This window comes from Drosophila guanche, unplaced genomic scaffold, assembly GCF_900245975.1.
Source record: "Drosophila guanche unplaced genomic scaffold, DGUA_6, whole genome shotgun sequence".
NCBI classification, from domain to species: domain Eukaryota; kingdom Metazoa; phylum Arthropoda; class Insecta; order Diptera; family Drosophilidae; genus Drosophila; species Drosophila guanche.
In genome coordinates, this window is record NW_022995784.1 from 92,393 (window position 1) to 113,209 (window position 20,817).

Here is a 20,817-nt window from a genome sequence, read left to right on the forward strand (position 1 = left end):
TAACGGCGGGATTTTTTTCCCGCATACAACCAACGCTTACTACTTAAGAACCAACAAAGCTAATATACAAATTATACAAGAACAGATTGTAATCATACCGAGGCATATGTATACATCTGTATGTACATAATGTTATTAATTAGATCTGCACTCTCAAGGGCTTCCCTGGAACTGATGTTAAATACCACCACTAGTCGATACTGTATCGATATATTTGTCTAGACTATCTACTCAGTGTTGAAAGTCGAGAGAAAACTGCCTTCAAGCTGATGTCCCGTGACATTAGATCTCCATCGCAGAAATTAAATCAAATTGTATTGAGGAAAGGGAAAAGGAAGGGCTGTTAAGGGATATGTCGCCCAAGAACAACCACGATCCCACAATGTCCAGCGACTCGGGCAATGCAAATGTGCAGGAGGCCGACCTACGAGGTAAGTTGGGTGCGATTTCAGAGCATTGATAACCACAATGGCCATTAACAGAAATGGAAGATGTTAACCAGAGCCTGGATGCCCTCAGCTGCGCCCTGGACGCCGTGGAGCAGCGCACCGATGACATCATGTCGCAGCTACGGGAGCTGCTCAACTCAAACAGGGAGATCCGTCGACAGCTCGCAGAGCAGAAGGACCAATCTGGAGATCAGGGAAATGTCGATGATGACAAGAATGGACAGCAGAATAATGATAATGTCTTAAAGTAAAGCTGATTCCCAGCGTTTTGTTTTATCTCTTCATTTGTTTTTTGTAAGATTGCTTAGTGTTTTTTTGATTGTTTTGTGTACATAAACCTTTATTAATATGTGTGTATAAATATTTGCAGGAGTAATGATGCAAGTTGTGCCGTCGTTGTGGATTATCGGGATAGTTGTTGCGATCCTTCAGTTCGACGCAGTGACTTCTTATCCGGAAATTTGAGAATTTTATTTTTTTAAGTTTAAGTTCAGTTAGGGATGAAATCGCTGCCCATCCATATTAAGCTCTCATGGATTCACATTTTGGTGACAAAAACATTTGGGGACTTGGGAAGCGGATTCTAATATGCCGAGGAAATGGCCACTACGATATTCCTCATTATAATGAATTATATTTCTTAAACTTCTGATCTAGTCTTATGATGTATTTGTCCAATGACCCAAGCAAACAGGGTACAAGAAGTCGATTTCAGTCCCGGAGAAAATATGTTCAAGACGTCCGATTTGTTCTTGGTCTATTGGACTTTCCGCAATGAACCATTCGAGTTTGCCATGTGTGTGAGTTCTGTGCGTCGCCAAAGAATATTTGTTGCTAAAAATTTTCGCACCGAAAATTACGTTTTTTCTGCGCCTTTGCAAAACTAGCAGGATTCTGCTCTACTTTTATGGTCTCAGGGAAATAGGCGTAAAGGGACGAACAAATTGTTGTATGTATATACATGGCTTTATTGACTCGGATGTTGATGCTGATCAATAATATATGTATGCAAATATGTACTTAATTGGGCGCGGAACGCTTCTTTTTGTCCGTTACAAAAATGTACGATAATTTAATAATAACATGAAGGCACGTGTGAGACGCTTCTTACGCGTCAAAACTTTTATACCCGGCACTCAGTACTACTTCTGCACCTTAGCGGTGTTTGGTCAAATTTAACATTTTTTCTTCATCTGTCATACATCTACAACACTTCTCCCACCAACACGCTCCTTTAGCTCGCTCCCCTTCCCTAGACCCACACACTGCAGACTCGCGGCAGAGGCAGAGGCAGCGCCCGCACACAAAAATAAACAAATATAAGCTGCGGGACGGGGTGGGTTAAAAGTCTGCAGAGGCAGAGGCCGAGTGAAGCAGAAGCAGAGTGTGAATGAGAGAATGTGAAAAGAACAACAAAAGCTGCGGGACAGGGTGGGTTTCGCCACTGGAAATTAATTTCATCATTCATCTTCATTGTGGCTATAATAATGATCTAATCGGAACCCAATTTGGTGATCTGATATATAGGGCCATTCCCTACGGAATGGCGTTTTTAGTTTTCTTCAAATCTTATCTTCAAAATTGTAGGTTTGGGAGGTTTTCGCCCTTTTGTGGTGGCGGAAGGGGGCGGGGCTAATTTTTGAAATAAACTGGTTTCAGTGCGAACATTCAGCAGTCTGGAGGCAAAATTTGGTGGCTCTAGCTTTTATAGTCTCTGAGAACTAGCCGACAAAAAAGACGGACGGACAGACAGACATGGCTCTATCGACTTGGCTATTGATGCTGATCAAGAATATATATACTTTATGAGGTCGGAAACGTTTCCTTCTGTGCGTTACATACATCCGTTATTCACACAAATACAATATACCCTATTTACTCTTCGAGTACCGGGTATAAAAAAGGCGTATTTAGATAGATCTCTCATTCCATTACAATTCATCGTAGCCCGAAAGTTAACAGCGGATAAATGAAAAGGCACAATCTACATTCTAAGAGCCGCCCAAAGACAAATTATATTGTTTGGATAACCTCTTTGCTTTCTGTAAGTTTTAATTTCGTATTTTATATATTACCGAGAAAAGTAGAGAAAAGGCATGGGTGATGCCAACGACTAGTTTTTGCGAGCTTTTTTGCGGTTTCTCTCTGGCGGAGCCTTGACGTTTTTCGATTGGTTGGCCAGATACTTCGACATGATTTCAGCCACTTTTTCGTTTTCCATTTTAAGGCGTCGGTTTTCGGCGATAAGCTTCTGTACAGAAGGTGAATTAGTATCGGCTTCACCATAATCTTCCTCTTCAATATTATCACAATCAAAATCGCCAACGTCCGAAGGCACATCTTCTTCTTTAGGAGATTGCTCAGATGACTCCAACGTCTTCTCGCTAAAGTTAATAGCATCGTCATCTTCGCCAAGATTTATGTGGTGAATTTTTTGCAATATTCTGCTATTTTCCGGATCCAAGTTACATTTGTTGAAGTTCCTCTTTGGTTTGCCGCGTCCTTTGGGGTACTCCGTGGTGATGAGCAAATCTATGTAATCATTGGGATCCGGAGGGCTGATCATACGTTTCAGACTGTCTGCGAATAATTGTGGCTGCTTGTGCTGAGGTTGGAAAACGGCAGGACTGAGAAGACGGATTCTCAGATTGGTGATCACTCCATTCTGGGAAATACTCTTCATGAGCTGCCGACTCACAACATCCCAAACGCAGACTTGCTTATCGTCTCCGGCCGAGACCATCTGTTGGGCATTCATTGTCAGAGCCAAGGAGGTTATGGGTTTTCCAACCGTATGGCCAATAAATGCCTGAGCTTTCTCCTCCTCCAGATGGTATTCCTGAAATAAACCATGATAAACCATGTAATTATTATTGAAGTTACTCACCTTCATCCGTGGCGCTCGCCAATTGTGAAACACAAACGCCTTTCCTTCGGCAGAGCCAACATAAATACTAGTCTCCATCCTATTGACAACCACGCTGTGCAGCGCTACTGGGAACACAATGCTAAGGAGCATAATGCCACCGTTTAGGTCATAGACTTTGCAGCAGCGGTCTAAGGACACTGTGTATAGGTAGGAGCGAATGCCGCCAATTCCAGTGTGCAGGTCCGTCACAGCCAGTCCATGATCGTTAAAGCTGTACAGGGGCTCACTGCCCTCCTGGCTGCCATTGTCCAGCGGTGCAATTGAGAAGGTAAGGTCCCAGACCAGTACGGCCCCATCTTTGCCGGCGCTGATGAAATGCTCGCCATTGTCGGTGAAGCGCAGGCATGTGATGGCTTGGTAGTGTTTCGAAAGGGTGTTCAGCATGCGGCCGGTGTTCATGTGCCAGATGTATATGCTCTCCTGTATTCCAACTAACAAGTACGCGCCATCTGGAGTAAGGGCCATAGCGTTGGCCTTGCCGGGCAACACAAATCGCAAGCTCAACATCTGCTCCTGCTTATTAATGGGCCAGACGTGGAGCAGAGGCTTCATTGTGTTGGCTGCCAGAACATAATTCAGCCCAAGCATAGCCAGACTGTGGTGTTGGGCATTCCCGCCACCCTTGTACTTCATTAGGTCGGTGCCTGTGCGCAGATCCTGGACACTGCAAGTTGTGTTTTCCTCGCTGCAGGCGCTGACAAATAATACTTCTACAGCATCTCCCATTTTCAGCACGTGTGAAGAATAAGCAGTGTGGCCGCGGATTTATCGATAAAATATACCGTCTTAAGCCTATTACTCAGATCCAAAAACACGTTTGCTAGCTAAAGCCCGACATAAAAACTTGCTAGCAAAATGTGCAATAAATTTTTCTGGCGGCAGCGTGTGACCAAAAGTGAAAACCGCATTCCGTACGGTTGCACTTCTCAGGCAGCTGTGTTGTTTTGTTTACTTTGTGAACATTTTTAAAAACAGAATACCAAGTTAATAGAACATTGAATAAAAAATGGATCCAAGCAGGATACTTATTTTGGTGGGATTAAAGGCACTTGTCATAGCGGAGGAGGAGGAACGACAATTTGAATTAACCCGTATCTGCGGGAAAAAAACATGAAGGGCCGTTTTTCTAAAGATGTGAATATTATAATTCATAAATAAAAAGCATATGTATGGAAACACATCTTACAATACCCTTTGCACATTCCGCAGTTCAACGAGGAGGGAATTGTGAGACGCTTTTTACGCGTAATTTTTATACCCGGTACTCGGTAGGACATGTGGACCTTAGTGGTTTTTTTTTACATATTTAAAATTTTTTTTACATTTGTCATCTAAATCTACATCTACATCATTTGTCACGCCAATACGCTCTTTTAGCTAAGCCCCCTCCCCTAGACCCACACACTTCAGAAGCAGAGTGTGGTATGAGAGAATATGCAAAATGAATATGCCACTGAAAATTAATTTCTTCATTCTGACTGTAATAATGATTCAATCGAATTCCATCTTATAGAAATGGTTATTCAAAATTGCGAACGCAGCAGATTTTCGCACTTTGCGGGGGCGGAAGGGGGCTGGGCTCATTTTTGCTATACACTTGTAACAGTGTGAGCACACAGCCATCTGGATGCAATATTTGGTGGCTCTATTTTGTATATCGACTCGGCTATTGATGCTGCTCAAGAATATATACATGTACATTTGTATATACTTTGCGTTACATATATTCAATTTTTTGCACAAATACAATGGTATATTGTATTTACTATATGGTATTTACTATTCGAGTTAAGGGTATAAAAATATGACTCAAAGGCCATGAGTATTGGAGAATATGATTATGTCTGAGAACAACATCTGCAGCCTTCTTGCATTGGTGGAGCAGTATGGCGTTGCCAAGAATTTTTGGGCCCGTGTCGAAGTTGTAAAACGTCGCCACCAATCATAAAAAAGAACGGTGGTCATATATCTTCCCACTTCAGCGGCATTTTTGTCTCCATTAAAGCTTAGTACTCAGATCGAAAAAAGAGAGAAATCAGGGATGATGCCCGGATGTACGCCAGGCAGTATTCAGATCAACAAAAACACTGGCCGAATAAATCCAGAAAGTCAGCCGATAGTATTTTGTGGTAATGATAGTATTTGTGCGGTATTCGTTAGTACGTTGCTAGCAGCTCGACAAATATAGATCTGTTCTTTATTCCGAGAGGGTACCTAGCAAACAGAAGGTAAAGTCTCAATCAAATGGAGGCAACAATGCCGCTGAAGTTGAAAGATATATGACCACCGTGCTTCTAAAAGAGCTTAAGGCCATCAAACGGAAAAAAAAGGAAACAATTATTATAGATTTTTTTTTTTTTTTCTCTCTTCATATTTAGAATCTGTTTTTTTAAACAATAAGTAAATTGTATAATTAATATTAAATTAACAGAAATAGCAGATTATAGATTAATGAGATTATATTGAATTTATTTGCATTTTTTATTTGTTTAACTTTTTTGAACGCCACTATCTTCATGTTGCAAAGACACAGACCGGGCTGGTCTGTTAACAAAATGTTTTAAGTTGTTTTCCTTTTGGAACAACGTACTTCTCCACAGGGTCGTGCCAATTTTGAATAGGAAGGGTGATTGGAGGCGCCGTTTTACAAATTTTCTAAGGGCGCAAATATTCCTTGGCACGACCTTGCTGCTCCACCAATCAAATAAGTCTGCAGATGTTATTCCTAGACATATGCAAATTCTCTGTCATATTTTCAAACTGCGGAATATGCAAAGGGTATCGTTTCATGGGTTTCAATAACTGTACAGATATTTATATGATTTATAATACCCAAATGTATAGGCAGACGATCGTCCTGGTTTCTTTCTGTCGGCGCTTATTTCGCTGATTGTCCTCCTCCTCCTCTGCTGCAAGCAAAATTTATTGCACAGTTTGCAAGCAAACATGTTTTTCGATCTGAATACTTGGCTTAAGACTTTACTCTCTTTACTTTACTTTCCTAGCTAGCCTCTCGGAACATATACAAAATGTAACTTCTACGAGCTGCTCAAAACCTACCGTCGAAACCACAAGATACAATCGGCTGATTTTCTAGATATATTCGGAAAATTTTTTTTTCAATCTGAGTACCGCTAGAAAGTAGATGTTCGGTAGTAGAATCGGTTTCATACAAATATCATCCCTGATTTTCTAGCGACCCCTATTTTCGATCTGAGTACTTCTGAAATGCAAACGATAAGAAATCATCTCTGTTTTTTGTTCGACAGACATTTTCGCAGCTAGCTCTACCCAGATCGAATGAATACCGACTATATGTAAGATATTAATTTTAAATTGTATACTCGGTACTTCTTATATAAATTATAATGAGACTTGTTGATGGCATATAATACAACAAACACAACACAAATGAATATTTCTTTTTTGTGGGTTTCAGACTAGTTGGGTATTGCAGTATAGTGGAAAACGACTATTAGAGATGGTGCAAATGGTCTGGCTAGACTGACTCACGTTATTCATAATACTGTAAGTTAACACGGAGCGTGAGCTAGTGCATGAAGTAACTATATAAGGAGGTCTCGTCGGCAAAGGTAAGCAGAACGTGCGAGTGAAAAGTGCTAGTGAAGGGGCACTCGCTTTAAGAGTGACGGTAACGACAATGGAGTGTGGCAAATAATCATTTGAATGGCAAAGGCATTTATCTTGAAAAAACTTAATATTTGTTTCATAATTAAATTTTTAATAGTTTGCCACACGATAGTTGTCCTTGTTTAAAAAAAAAAAAAATTTTGCGTCGACAAGCAAACGAGCACTGAAAATAAGCAGAAGCAACTAGTAATTCTGCCACCGACGAGACCTCCTTATAGTTATTTCATGAGCTAGTGCGCCGCTGCAGAAGCACTGTTTAGCTAACAGTGAACTCAGGAAGCCTGGCAACCCTGCCGACGTAGTTAAATTTTTTCTTGGGGCAGACATTGATAAAAACTCACACTTGTAATATATTTTATATATATAAACATTGCAAAGCTTATTTACTACTACGTGTCTGAATTGACGCCTTATCCGAGCTCTGAACGCTGCGCTCGTCGCAAAAGACGCAAAAGACACCTGAACTGACTCAAGTGGAAGAGAAGGGCAATGGCTGGATCTGCACTGCGTCGCCTGATGGCGGAATATAAACGTAAGTGTGGTGGATGATGGTGCGTGAGTAGACGCGGGCGCGGGTGCGGGTGTTGGGTTGGCATTGAGTATGTTGTCGATGTTGTCCGCCAAAGTCCAAATACTGCATAAGCCCTTCGTCTGCGACAAACATTTTACAATTTTTGTTGATCAGCTGAATGGCATGATTCTCACAGAGTTAACGCTTGATCCACCGGAAGGAATTGTAGCTGGTCCCGTTAGTGAAGACAACTTCTTCGAATGGGAGGCGCTAATTGCGTGAGTACTGGTTCTAACGATCGTACTGCCTTGTCATTTATAGTTGTATCCATTCTTTGTACTTTGCAGTGGACCCGAGGGCACTTGCTTCGAGGGAGGCGTATTTCCCGCCCGACTCGTTTTTCCACCCGACTACCCACTGAGTCCGCCAAAAATGAAATTCACTTGTGATATGTTCCATCCAAACATCTTTTCTGATGGCCGCGTTTGCATATCAATATTACATGCGCCCGGGGACGATCCCTTGGGCTACGAGCTGTCGGCTGAACGCTGGAGTCCTGTCCAAAGCGTGGAAAAGATCTTGCTAAGTGTGGTCAGCATGCTGGCGGGTGAGTAAAGCTTCGTCGGCACACGCCGAATTGCCGCTGATCTTATGACTGGCTCTTACTGTTAGAACCCAACGACGAGAGTGGCGCCAATGTCGATGCGGCCATTATGTGGCGCGAACGAAGGGAGGAGTTTAATAGTATCGCTCGACGTCTGGTGCGAAAAACACTCGGATTGCCAACATAAGCCAGAGTTCAGTCGCTGTCCAACTAGATTCATCCTACCCAACTGAAATTCAACTATGATCCGGGCGGATTGTCGTGGAATAGCCTCGTAAGTCCTACTGTACCCTCAACCGATGACATCCTTTCACATTAGCAAGATTCAAGAAACATAGCAATAAAATCGGCTGTTAGCTACAAGCGGGCAACAGTTTATCCCGACTTAAGTATTCTACACACTATTCATGTTGATATAAGTATTTCGGACAACATCTGTCAATGTCCCCCCGATTTGAAGGAGCTGCAATGAATATTTGTTCATCGTTACACTCTGGAGGCGTATATATACATACATATGTATGTATATATTGGGTCCTGTGCACAACAGTTTAGTGGACTTGTGTGCACTATCACGTATTGTTCTATGATCGAAATAATAATTAATAAGAGAATGGACAGTAATTAAAACCTCTTTTCAGTTTGTCTGTTGATGGGAACACCTGGTGTGGCATCTGGCAATGACACACCACTAAAATGGTTAAATAGTTAAAGGAAAAGTAAATTAAAGCAGCAGACGAGTTTGATGTCAATTATACCCGGTACTCGAAGAGTCAATAGGGTATATTGTATTTGTGCACAAAGTGAATGTATGTAACACACAGAAGGAAACGTTTCCGACCCCATAAAGTATATATATTCTTGATCAGCATCAATAGCCGAGTCGATTGTCTGTCATGTCTGTCTGTCCGTCCGTCCGTCTTGTTGAGCACCTGGATCTCAGAGACCATAAATGCTAGAGCCACCAAATTTTGCATCCAGACTTCTGTATCCTCACACTGTTACAAGAGTATTTAAAGAATGAGCCGAGCCCCCTACCGCCCCCTCAAAAGGGCGAAAACCTCGCAAACCTACAATTTTGAAGATAAAACCATTCCGTAGGGAATGACCATATCTATCAGATCACCAAATTGGGATCCGATTGGACCATTATTATAGCCAGAATGAAGAAATTAGTAAGAAGTGGCTAAACCCACCCCACCCCGCAGCTTATATTTTTTTTTTCACATTCTCTCATTCACACTCTGCTTCTGCTGTGTGCGGCCACTGCCTCTGCCGCGAGTCTGCAGTGTGTGGGTCTAGGGATGGGGGGCTAGCTAAAGGAGCGTGTTGGTGTGAGAAGTGTTGTAGATGTAGATGAAAGATAAGGGAAAAATGTAAAATTTGACAAAAAACCGCTAAGGTACAGATGTAGTACTACCGGGTATAAAATTGTGACGCGTAAGAGCCGTCTCACACGTCCCTTCTCGTTTTTATGTTTATTTATATATGTACATAAAAACAAATACATACTTAGTATATGTATGTACACGTTTATACTGCGATCTGCAAAAGCTAACTTACGAATTTAGTGCAACTTTTGCAGAAATGTTTTAGTTTGAAAGCCTTTGCCTTTTTATATAATAATTTCAAATATGTAAATTTATATTGCAATAAATGTTGCTGTAAATAACTATATATTTAAAAAAGCAGTTAGGGAATGTTATGATAAATATACATAAATTTGTATGCATACATATGTACATACATATGCATGTATTCACCAATCCATCGCAAATATATAAGCTCCACTGGAAATATTTCTTTACTCATTAAGAACACACAAATTTCGTATGCCAGTTACTTCTTAAGCTAAAACAGGATATGTTTACGGCACTTAGTATTTATTAATTGTTCTTTTTATACCCGGTACTCGAAGAGTAAATAGGGTATACTGTATTTGTGCGAATAACGGTTGTATGTAACGCACAGAAGGAAGAGTTTCCGACCCCATAAAGTATATATATTCTTGATCAGCATCAATAGCCGAGTCGATAGAGCCATGTCTGTCTGTCCGTCTTGTTTGTCGGCTAGTTCTCAGAGACTATAAGAGCTAGAGCCACCAAATTTTGCATCCAGACTGCTATATGCTCACACTAAAACCAGTGTTTTTCTAAAATGAGCCACGCCTCCTTCCGCCCCCGCAAAAGGGCGAAAACCTACCAAACCTACAATTTTGAAGATAAAAGAAAACTAAAAACGCCATTCCGTAGGGAATGGCCATATCTATCAGATCACCAAATTGTAGCCATACATGTACATATATACATATACATATATATATACATTGTAGAACATACATGTAATGTGTGAATACGATAGAGAAAGGGGAAGAACATGCATTTAATAGGTGAATATCGAAATTGAAAAGAAGAAGAGATTAAATTGATTTGAATTCCGACTCGGTCGAACAGCAGCACTTGGCTTTTTATTTCGAGATTTTGATTCCGAACTGGTTGCGAGGAGTTGCGGAAACAGTGGCCAAAAGCAAATTTTTAAAAGTTAAACCCAAGACTCGGTTTTTAACGCTCTGTATTAGAAAAAAAAATGACCAAAGTTGCGTATAAGAAATTTTCATAGATGGCGCCACTTATGAAAAATCTGCTGTGAAACCTAGCGGTCATTATTGCACAGAATGTGCAGGGAAAAAGTACCAATTTTATTGCTGTTTTAAATATCTCATATATTGGAAAATACTTGGAAAATTAACTGATCCAATTTTTTTGATGCATTTTATTTAGTAGGCTTTTTACTACGTGTTCTGTAATGTGAACGATATCTAGTAGTTGGCGATGTCTTCTACATCTAGATGTAGTCCTGAGTGCCGAGTATAAAAGTTGTGACGCGTAAGAAGCGTCTCACACGTCCCTTCCCGTTATATTTTGTACGAGTTAAAAGTGGAGTCATCTGGGGTCACATAACATTGCCTATTTTGTAGCACATAGTGGGATGAGTCACAGCAGCACATGCTTGCCAGTACCTAAAATTATTCGCTTCGAAATAGACAAACCGGTTCAATTATTTGAAACCCGTGACACAGCAATATCAATAGCGAAATTATTTGTTCAACTTTTGTATAATTCTATGAAAATATATGTACATATGTATATGTATGTATAACTAAAAGAATGTCCACATATATGTACATATAAACATATAAGTATGTACAAGTCCTCTGTGGACATTTAGACATATTGCACATATCATATCGGGGTCTTTGTAATGAAAATTACAATTATACACAAGAATGGATACAGTTGATTGGGGAAAACAAACGCAGGTTGGTCTACATTATACTGACGTCCAGCTATTCGGCTAGCTAGTCAACATTGTACTCGGTCCGATAAGGAGAACCGCTTCGTTTTTCAGCCACAAACACGTTGCTGATCCCCGACAAGCTGGTGACACCCCTCAATCCTGTGCTGCGAAAGTAGATGAGCAGGTACTGCTCACCATGCCGTAGCTCCACATCGTCGGCAAAATCGATGCGCACGTGCTCTCCGTTAGACTCCTGTTGGCGACGCAGACGCTGGCGATTCTGGTGATGGTGGCGGCCATGCCGATGCCGGGCAGGCGTATCAAAGTAATCTCGCTCGTCGTTATAGTCCGATGAGGTGGGCGACTCGGCCTGGTTAACGTACTCATATGCAGAATATTGCGCCAGACTAGAATAGTCAATTGGGTATATGCCTATCCAGTCATGGGGTCCTTCTTCGAACTCCACCTGCTTGCGGTACTCCACGGTGTTCTCGTCACCAATGCGCCACAACGCAATCGTGGAGAACGTCACACCTTGAGCTCGAACATTCGGATAGAGCTTAATTGTAAATTCACTTGTAACCGGCTTGTGGTCGCTGATGGTGTAGACTGGGTGGGATTTGTACGAGGACTGTTCAATGGACAGCTGCATACCACGTTGACGATTTGACGGCTGCACTGCGTACATGATCCGATCCGTCCAGGCGGGACGACGCTTCATATCGTACTCGGAGGTTCCCTCCTTGAACTTAAACGTGGGTGGAAATGCAGGCGTTCGTTCGTGCATAACTTGGAAAGCCTGCCGTGTGTGTTCTCGAACATGTAACAGCTGATCTCGCTTTATAAGAGCTTCGTGCTGGCTTTCATCTCGCAACGCCTCCCTGACCTCTGTCGAGGAGTCGTTGCCATGCAGACGAAAGTTGAGATCACCAAACCAAAATACATAGTCGTGGTCGTAGATCTCACGATAGTGTTTCACATGATAATGATGGCTCTCCAGTATTTGTTTATAGTCGTCGATCCGTTCATCTAGTTGATGGTCGTGCGCAGCCAAGTGGGCCACCACAAAGGCCAGTCCACAGCCATACATTGTGAAACGAACGCTAACCGCGCCCTTGTTACCCCAAATGCCACCAAAGCCGGTACGCGTGAACTCCGACTCGATGTCATGCAGGTGCTCCACGTGAGGGCGACGAACAAACATGGTCAGAAGCAGGCCCTGCATTTGCTCCGACTTTACGGCTACATAGTTGTAGCTGCGCAGAAGCTCCTTTGCCTTGTGCGTCCACGGGTCCTCCTTAAACAAGCTTAAAACCTGTTGCTGCGGCTGGGCGTTTACCTCCTGCAGTCCAATGGCATATATATCTGGCAAGTGTTCTTCCGAGACCGCAGCATCGCTTGTATCATGCAAGCTGAGCAGTTGGCGCAGTGATACATTGTCCGGAAAGCGACTGCCTACATTCCAGGTGACAACATAGACTCGATAGGTTTCCAGCTGTTGGTGTGGATTGCCAACAGCAGCCTCCTTGTCATCGTTTGTTCTCTCTGGGCTTGAGCTGTGGTCTTTCTTGTGGCTCATTGTGTGCACAGATGATAAAAACTTATAAAAATACCTACACTATATGTTTTAGCTCGGTGGGGCTACCTGTGGACGTTTAATAGCGGAGAACTGATTTGCCTTGCTGCAATATAAAGACCAGCAAGACCAGACCAGTTATGTGTGCAATCTGATTTCGCTTGTAATTGGTTAGATTACGACAGAACAGCTTTTTTGACTTATATGTTTACTGAGTATTTGGTAGCTGTTAGTTCGCTGTTATGGGTGTGAATATATTTTGTAACACGGGGACACGATATATATCGGTTCAATTTAGTTTCCCGTTTAAAGCCTAGTAGCTTTAAAGCGTATGGAACCGATAAGACTAGCGGCTGTACGCCAGGCAGTACTCAGATCGACAAAAAAACGCCGAAATAATCCAGAAAGTCAGACGATAGTATTTTGTGGTATCGATAGTATTTTTGTGGTACTGATGGTATTTGTGTGGTATTCGTTGGTATGTTGCTAGCAGCACGAAAAATTGTTGCATCGAAGGAAATCGATGGCAAAATACTAGATGTACTTGGAAGTATTTTGTTGGTGGTTGGCCGGTCGAATGGTGAAGGGGCAAGGCCATAAAGCAACTATATAAGGAGGCCTCGTCGGTGGCAGAGTTACTCGCTGCGTTACCCAATTCTTAGTGCACGTTTGCTTGTCGACGCGGAAGGTTGGTTGCGGACAAATTTTTTTTTAAATTTTTTTTTAAATGTTTATTTTTTCAGAACACAGGCTACTATTATGTAGCAAACTATTAAAAATTAAACTATGATACAATTATTATGTTTTTTCACATTGCCTTCAAATGATTAATCAGCACACTCCATTGTCGTTGCCCTCACACTTACATCGAGAGCCCTTTCACTCGCACTTTTCACTCGCACTAGTCCATAATTTTTTTCGACGAGACCTCCTTATATAGTTACTTTATGGGCAAGGCCATGAAGAAACTATAAGGAGGCCTCGTCGGTGGCAGAGTTACTCGCTGGTTCTGCCCTAGGTTCAGTGCTCGTTTGCTTGTCGACGCGGAAGGTTGGTTGCGGACGAATGTTTTCTTCATGATCAGCACACTCCACTGTCGTTGCCCTCGCACTTGCAGCGAGAGCCCTCTCACTCGCACTTTTCACTCGCACGTTCTGCTTCGTTTCTCCGACGAGACCTCCTTATAGTTTCTTCATGGGTAAGGCGATCAACGGTGCCGTTGAGAGAGAGGAGAGTTGAAGAGAGTCTCGAACATGAAGAAACCATGAAGAAACTATAAGGCATAAAGAAACTATAAGGTATGAAGAAACTATAAGGAGGCCTCGTCGGTGGCAGTTACTCGCTGGTTCTGCCTATGGTCGACATAACCATATCTGTCTGTCCGTTTGTCCGTCCGTCTTGTTGAGCGCATGGATCTCAGAGAGTATAAAAGCTCTAGAAAATGCAAACATCGAGGACAATTTGAGTTCAAAATTTTCAGTGACTTTTTTCTAATATTCCACATAAACTGAAGTACCTGGCCAATGCGGACTCGTCGTCTGCGGTCAACCAATTTCGCTATGGCGATTAAATAACAAAAAACAATATTGGGCCGTAAATATTTTACGGTATATTTACAGTATATTTGGAAAATGAAAGGTTATATTTTGGTATATTTCCGAGGGTCTGTCGGTATATTTGATCGATAATTCCGCGGTCGCTCTTGTGGTCATACTCCGAATTTTCGACAAGGCGTGTTGCTAATATTAATTTTTCAAGTTCTGAACCAAAATTAAATAGAATACCATTAAACTCTGAAATATAATGGCTTCGATTAGTTTGCTGAATCCGAAGGCTGAGTTTGCCCGTGCCGCTCAGGCTCTGTCCATCAACATAAGCGCCGCCAAGGGTCTGCAGGATGTGATGCGTACCAACTTAGGTCCCAAAGGAACAGTAAAAATGTAAGAAAAAGGCTTTGTTATTAAGACTTATCCTACCCACCAGAGTTTAAGTGAAGTTAGCGATAGCCCGCAATTATAAAGCATGTATTCAGACACAGCTGCGTCGCTTCATGATGTTTAAGGTTAGAAATGAATTGTAATAGCGGCATGCGTCATCGTCCAGCAGACGTTACTGTAAAACCGAATTCAGCTCCAAACTCAGCGATTCCAGTGAATGTTAGAACAAATAATACTAACAAAGAAACTAAATTGTATGGTCTATGTCATGGCAAGTGAAATTATCTCACAAAATGTTTGCCTTGCTGTTAGCCGGGATAGCTCAACCGTAAAAAATGACTCACGAGCTTGAAGCATGCGCACTAACACAAATGTATCGAACATTCTAGGTTGGTCTCTGGAGCCGGGGATATTAAGATAACCAAGGATGGCAATGTCCTACTGCATGAAATGCAGATCCAGCATCCAACTGCTTCTATGATTGCCAGGGCCAGCACGGCCCAAGATGATTCCACTGGGGATGGTACCACCACCACAGTGATGCTGATCGGAGAACTTCTCAAGCAGGCCGATATTTATTTATCTGAGGGTCTGCATCCCCGCATCATGGCCGAAGGATTTGAGAAGGCCCGCGACAAGGCGCTAGAGGTCCTAGACAAGGTAAAAGTTCCTGTTGAAATTAACAAGAAGAATTTAGTTGAGATCGCAAACACCAGTCTGAAGACCAAAGTGCATCCAGCCTTGGCCGACCTGCTCACCGAGGTGTGTGTGGACGCTGTTCTGACCATAGCTAATGACAAGAAGCCCGTTGATCTGCACATGGTTGAGCTGATGGAAATGCAGCACAAGACTGACACAGACACCCAGCTTGTGCGTGGTCTGGTCATGGACCACGGCGCTCGCCATCCGGATATGCCCAAGCGGCTGGAAAATGTCTACATTCTCACTGCCAATGTTTCCCTGGAGTACGAGAAAGCTGAGGTCAACTCTGGATTCTTCTACAAGACGGCCGAAGAACGCGAAGCTTTCGTCCGCGCTGAGCGTGAGTTTATAGATCAGCGTGTGAAAAAGGTGATTGAACTGAAACGTTCGGTGTGCGATGGCACAGACAAGACTTTCGCGTTGATCAACCAGAAGGGAATAGATCCTATTTCTTTAGATGCCCTTGCTAAGGAGGGAATTCTGGCTCTGCGTCGCGCCAAACGACGCAATATGGAGCGTTTGGCTCTTGCTTGCGGCGGTACCGCCATGAACTCCTTTGATGATCTTCAAGAGGAGCATTTAGGCTACGCGGGTGTCGTTTACGAGCATGTCCTCGGTGAGAACAAGTACACATTTGTGGAGGACTGCAAAAATCCACTTTCGGTCACCATTTTGATTAAGGGACCTAACAGGCACACCATTACCCAGATCAAGGATGCCATCCGAGATGGCCTGAGAGCTATCAACAATACAATTGCAGATAAGGTTCTCATACCTGGTGCTGGCGCTTTCGAAGTGCGTGCCTATAACGAGCTGGTAGCGTACAAAGACACCATCAAGGGTAAGGCGCGTCTATCAGTACAAGCCTTTGCCGATGCTCTGCTGGTGATACCCAAATCGCTAGCTGTTAACAGTGGATACGATGCCCAGGACACTATCGTGAAGCTTACCGTTGAAGATCGCTTGCACTCAGACCTAGTTGGACTTGATCTGGCCACCGGTGAGCCCATGAAGCCTGTCGATATGGGTGTCTACGACAACTACATCGTCAAAAAGCAGATCCTCAACTCGTGCTCCATAATTGCCAGCAACCTCCTGCTCGTCGACGAGGTCATGCGTGCGGGAATGACCAGCCTCAAGGGCTAGTCTCAGAACCCCATAGTCACTCAGTTAATCAAGTAAATGCGCAACTTATACCCGCGACTAAAACCACAGTTCAGAACTACACGAAATTGAAGTTGTACGCGGTTGAAAGTATTCACATATACACACACCATCAAGATAATACATTTCTAGTTTTTCTATTAAGAATACTGCTTATTAATACATCAAATTGGCTTAAAATCAAAAGCTAATATTGAATAAAGTTTTTTTGTCTATTATTTTTTTCTTTAATGTTTAATTAATACAAACCATTTGTTTAAAATTAAATGCTAAAATTATAATTGAATACAGTTGTTTTTAATTTCATCTGTTGCTGAAACCGCAATCGTAATGGTAAATTACATATGAATTTAGAAAATGTTATAGGTGATATAGTGGTAATGGTTATAACACAATTACTTAATGCCATGGATATTTTCATTGAATCAGCTTGTTATGGATGACTCCAATCTGGTTGGATGAAGTTGTAGTTGACTGGTGTTTAGCTTGTTTGTTTCAACATTTGGCAGCGTTTTTTCTGTGTTTCAGCTGTTTAACTATCTTTTATACATATGCAGGTGCATAGATATGTATGTATATATTTATGTATGTACACATGTATGTATGTTTGTGATTTCGAATTCAGATTAGATCACATTTTCTGATAGTGTTCGGGTTTTCCTAAAAACCTTTATATGTTTCTTCTGGAATAAGACTCTGTCTCAAAAAGTTAACGAGGTATACTCGATTTGTGACATGCGTATCGCACAGATGAAAACATTTCCGACTCAATATAGTATATTTAGTCTTGATCGGCATTAATAGCCGATTTGATATATCAATTTCTGTTTGTGCGAAAATCTGCTGTGTCCACAATTTTAATGATGACCATATCTATCAGATCACCGAATTGGGATCAGATAGGTTCATTATTATAGCCAGAATGAAGAAATTAATTTGCAGTGGCCAAACCCACCCCGTCTAGCAGCTTTTGTTGTTTTGTTCACATTCTCTCATACACTCTCTGCTTCTGCAGTGTGCGGCCTCTGCCTCTGCCGCGCCTCTGCCTCTGCAGTGACTGCCGTGTGCGGCTCTAGGGGAGGGGGGGGCGAGCGAAAAGAGCGTGTTGGCGTGAAAACTTATGTAGATGACAGATGTATACAAAATGTAAAGTGTCAAACACAACAAGGACAAGGACTGAGTACCGTGTATAAAAGTTTTGACGCGTAAGAAACGTCTCACACGTCAACTCTCGTTTTTTTTTTTGCGTGCAGCGTGCGGCTCTAAGGGTGGCGGCGATCTAAAAGAGCGTGTTGGCGTGAGAAGTGATCTAGGTGTAGATGACAGACGTGGAAAAAAAGTATAATGTCAAATGCCCAACTGCCAGCTACATACATACAATGCTTCTCTTTGCATATTGGAGGAAGTGTGGACGTCAACTTTGCTTTATGTAGCTCCCTGACTTTTATGAATAGTTATAGATTCTGCAGCTACAACCGGAAACTGTTTACGGTCAACAGTACCTTGTTCGTTTCGGTGATATTGAAAACTATTGTACTTTTCTAAATTGGTTTCCATGAAGTTGAGTTGGAAGGATGAGTTGAGATCTATTTGCATTAAAACACTAGTGTCTCCGTTAACAAGGCCATCTGATGTATCTACATTGACTGTCATCATATACTTAGCCGTGCTTTTAAGAATCAATGAAGTACACAAACCTTGTGTACTAGAAGCTTTAAAATTCTTGACAGCCTCAAGATATTTACATTTAATGTCTGAGCTAATATGTTCGTCTCTGATGCAGCCTAAAGTCTATGAACTATGTTCTGCAGTCTTAATCGATGATAGCCTTTTCCTATTGTACCTAGCTGTCTCGTTATTGCCATACAAAAAGGTGGATCGAATCTCTTGGTGCTTGACTGCCATCAACTAATCTGTTCGTAAGCAACTGAATGTCTTCCGTCGACATTTCGGCCGATGGTTGGTCATCTCGCTGTCGCATAATCTCTGTAAGTTCGAAAAACTTGAAACTATCCCAAAGACTACAGCCAACTATAGCACTGTATGGATTAAGCGCTCCTGATGAGGATTTGAATAACCATCGATCACCTACTGGACATAGCTGCCTTATATTTCCGAACACGATAACAGAAATGCCACCAATAAGACTATCGTACTTTTAAAAAATTTGCATATCCAAATATGAAAATATTTTTCCACCGAACTTTCTTCAATTATAAGAGTTTTAAGATCAATAAATCTTGAACGCCAGGTATTTAACAAATCTGGACCCAATTGCTTAAAAGCATGATTGGATTGATTTAGAGGTAATGGAAACATTGAGTGAATTGTGGCAAATGCAGCTTTTCCTGTGGGAGCACACATAATTACTTTAACAGTTTTTGGGTTAGAGTCTGGCCTACGATTAATCTCCCAGGATGTGGTCTGAAAGATGGTAGAAGTTCTACTCTTGCCGACGCCTACAAATTCATTAAAAATTGACTTATTCCTCACAATATGAAAAATATGGGTGAGGTAAGGTTTTTTCTTCAAATTAAGCGATCGAATTAAATTGGCTTAACATGATAGGGAAACAATCCAAGGAAGCTTAATTAGTCGAATAATTCTGTCTGGATCCGTTTTCTGGTCATTCAAGTTCAGAACATTTATTTGAGAACTTATTTAAGGAATCGCTAGCACCCCAAACTCCTCGTCGATTTCCTGATCAACTGCCTCTTAACTAACCTCTTAACTGGCGCTCCTAAGCACGTCTTCTAAGTCTGCTAATGCATTGAACTTCTGGAAGTTCAACCTTACTAATTCCTGATGGTCCCTGATGTCCCAGCTCTGACTCTTTATCTCTCCACGGAAAAAACAGCATATCTAATGCTATAAAATAATTAGACCTATCTGTGTTTTTTTTAATATTAAATAATGGAAGGTCCCCTCATAAAACCTCATGCTACGTCCCCACATAAAACCACTACCATCCCGGAGAGGGATAAAAACTTCTACTAGGCCTCATTTTCTTCGCCCCCCTCATCATCATATTGCTCCAGCAATCCATTGAAGAATTCGTCAGTGGAGTCCTGATTCATATTTTATAGGATGCTTGTGGAATTGAGTATTCAAACTCGTTGCTATGGAGGTAAAGTATTTATCTGAACACATTTGTTGCTAGTTCCGTACAATGCAATGCCTGGGCATTGCTTCTGTTCCTGAGCAGATATCTCAGTGCCTGAAATAAATCTATGACCAATGTGGTGAAGTTTTTCTCTGATCGTATAATTTCCCCCTTGAACTTCGCTTCTGAAATACCCCTTTGGGATTTATTTATTTAATTAATTATCCCTATTGGCCCTTTGCATTGAAAGAATGTGTTTATTATAAGCATTAATGGAAATATCAGCAATGACCTCTTTAGAAAAATGGTTGGTTTCTTTAAACCAGAACATATTGCATATTTGTAGTCCTCGTAATTAGGGCTCACGGGATAAATGTTGAGTCTGTTTAATCTACTGTAATGTATTTATTAGTGAAGGCTACAACTGTTGAAATTGACTCAGTGCTACTTAAGTCCACTGCTGGGGCATCTTTCAGCCAAAACATGCCGTGTATATGGGGATGGCCTCTTTGTTGCCATTCAACACGCCAACAGACTGTGATGACGAAGTTTTCGAAAATGCCCCCTGGACTCTTTCAAAATCTTGTAGTTTGCAGCGTTTAGTCGCTGTTGAGCTGGTGGAAGGTGATGAGCTTCTGCGGGGCACGCGCTTGTTCCGGTCTTGTTTTCAGTTGGGAGATATAGTGGGTTAAGAGAAGGATCCGTTGCTCCATCTGCTCGTCTAGGTACATACAGTTTTTAATATTCGCGTGCGATAAAAAAGAGGGTATATTCAACACAAATGAAAAGGAACAGACAGAACATAGACTAAACTCCTATCATCCAGACTTATATCTTGTGGGGCAAGATGGAAACGCGGCCACGAATACCCTCCCTTCCATGAAAGCTATAATC

General features: G+C 41.9%; 5 protein-coding genes across 8 annotated transcripts; 3 read left to right on the forward strand and 2 right to left on the reverse strand.

Moving 5' to 3' along the window:
• Positions 1–244: 244 nt before the first annotated feature.
• Positions 245–706, forward strand: LOC117591487 (UPF0184 protein CG14818). Its single transcript, XM_034284775.1, has 2 exons — positions 245–431; positions 483–706. Exons 1-2 carry the CDS (start codon positions 353–355, stop codon positions 698–700), a joined length of 297 nt encoding a protein of 98 aa, XP_034140666.1. The 5' UTR covers positions 245–352; the 3' UTR covers positions 701–706.
• Positions 707–2,470: 1,764 nt separating this feature from the next.
• On the reverse strand, positions 2,471–4,129 carry LOC117591492 (WD repeat-containing protein 18). 4 transcript variants are annotated; one of them, XM_034284780.1, is made up of 3 exons: positions 3,337–4,129; positions 2,685–3,288; positions 2,471–2,618 (listed from the first exon to the last, which is right to left on the reverse strand). In XM_034284780.1, exons 1-3 carry the CDS (start codon positions 4,102–4,104, stop codon positions 2,563–2,565), a joined length of 1,428 nt encoding a protein of 475 aa, XP_034140671.1. In that variant the 5' UTR covers positions 4,105–4,129; the 3' UTR covers positions 2,471–2,562. The 4 variants fall into 4 exon arrangements, with proteins under 4 accessions (XP_034140671.1, XP_034140673.1, XP_034140670.1 ...); XM_034284782.1 differs by having other exon boundaries at positions 2,471–3,288; positions 3,337–3,533; positions 3,601–3,656; XM_034284781.1 differs by lacking the exon at positions 2,471–2,618 and having other exon boundaries at positions 2,845–2,877; positions 2,945–3,288; positions 3,337–4,128.
• Positions 4,130–7,336: 3,207 nt separating this feature from the next.
• On the forward strand, positions 7,337–8,548 carry LOC117591494 (ubiquitin-conjugating enzyme E2 G2). Its single transcript, XM_034284785.1, has 4 exons — positions 7,337–7,561; positions 7,737–7,818; positions 7,888–8,147; positions 8,213–8,548. Exons 1-4 carry the CDS (start codon positions 7,519–7,521, stop codon positions 8,329–8,331), a joined length of 504 nt encoding a protein of 167 aa, XP_034140676.1. The 5' UTR covers positions 7,337–7,518; the 3' UTR covers positions 8,332–8,548.
• Positions 8,549–11,058: 2,510 nt separating this feature from the next.
• Positions 11,059–13,270, reverse strand: LOC117591493 (phosphatidylinositol 4,5-bisphosphate 5-phosphatase A). Its single transcript, XM_034284784.1, has one exon. The coding sequence runs from the start codon at positions 13,018–13,020 to the stop codon at positions 11,503–11,505; it is 1,518 nt and encodes a 505-aa protein (XP_034140675.1). The 5' UTR covers positions 13,021–13,270; the 3' UTR covers positions 11,059–11,502.
• Positions 13,271–14,723: 1,453 nt separating this feature from the next.
• Positions 14,724–16,870, forward strand: LOC117591490 (T-complex protein 1 subunit zeta-like). The gene is made up of 2 exons (XM_034284778.1): positions 14,724–14,957; positions 15,344–16,870. The coding sequence occupies exons 1-2, from the start codon at positions 14,821–14,823 to the stop codon at positions 16,800–16,802; spliced, it is 1,596 nt and encodes a 531-aa protein (XP_034140669.1). The 5' UTR covers positions 14,724–14,820; the 3' UTR covers positions 16,803–16,870.
• Positions 16,871–20,817: the final 3,947 nt, after the last annotated feature.

Bases quoted from the DNA above. Each gene is read 5' to 3' on its own strand.
- LOC117591492 (XM_034284779.1), bottom strand. From the start codon at position 4,104: ATGGGAGATGCTGTAGAAGTATTATTTGTCAGCGCCTGCAGCGAGGAA. The intron at 3,289-3,336 runs GTGAGTAACTTC...GGTTTATTTCAG, and splicing joins GGCGAGCGCCACGGATGAAG to GAATACCATCTGGAGGAGGA.
- LOC117591493 (XM_034284784.1), bottom strand. From the start codon at position 13,020: ATGAGCCACAAGAAAGACCACAGCTCAAGCCCAGAGAGAACAAACGAT.
- LOC117591487 (XM_034284775.1), top strand. From the start codon at position 353: ATGTCGCCCAAGAACAACCACGATCCCACAATGTCCAGCGACTCGGGC. The intron at 432-482 runs GTAAGTTGGGTG...GGCCATTAACAG, and splicing joins GCAGGAGGCCGACCTACGAG to AAATGGAAGATGTTAACCAG.
- LOC117591490 (XM_034284778.1), top strand. From the start codon at position 14,821: ATGGCTTCGATTAGTTTGCTGAATCCGAAGGCTGAGTTTGCCCGTGCC. The intron at 14,958-15,343 runs GTAAGAAAAAGG...CGAACATTCTAG, and splicing joins CCCAAAGGAACAGTAAAAAT to GTTGGTCTCTGGAGCCGGGG.
- LOC117591494 (XM_034284785.1), top strand. From the start codon at position 7,519: ATGGCTGGATCTGCACTGCGTCGCCTGATGGCGGAATATAAAC. The intron at 7,562-7,736 runs GTAAGTGTGGTG...TGATTCTCACAG, and splicing joins CCTGATGGCGGAATATAAAC to AGTTAACGCTTGATCCACCG. The intron at 8,148-8,212 runs GTGAGTAAAGCT...TCTTACTGTTAG, and splicing joins TGTGGTCAGCATGCTGGCGG to AACCCAACGACGAGAGTGGC.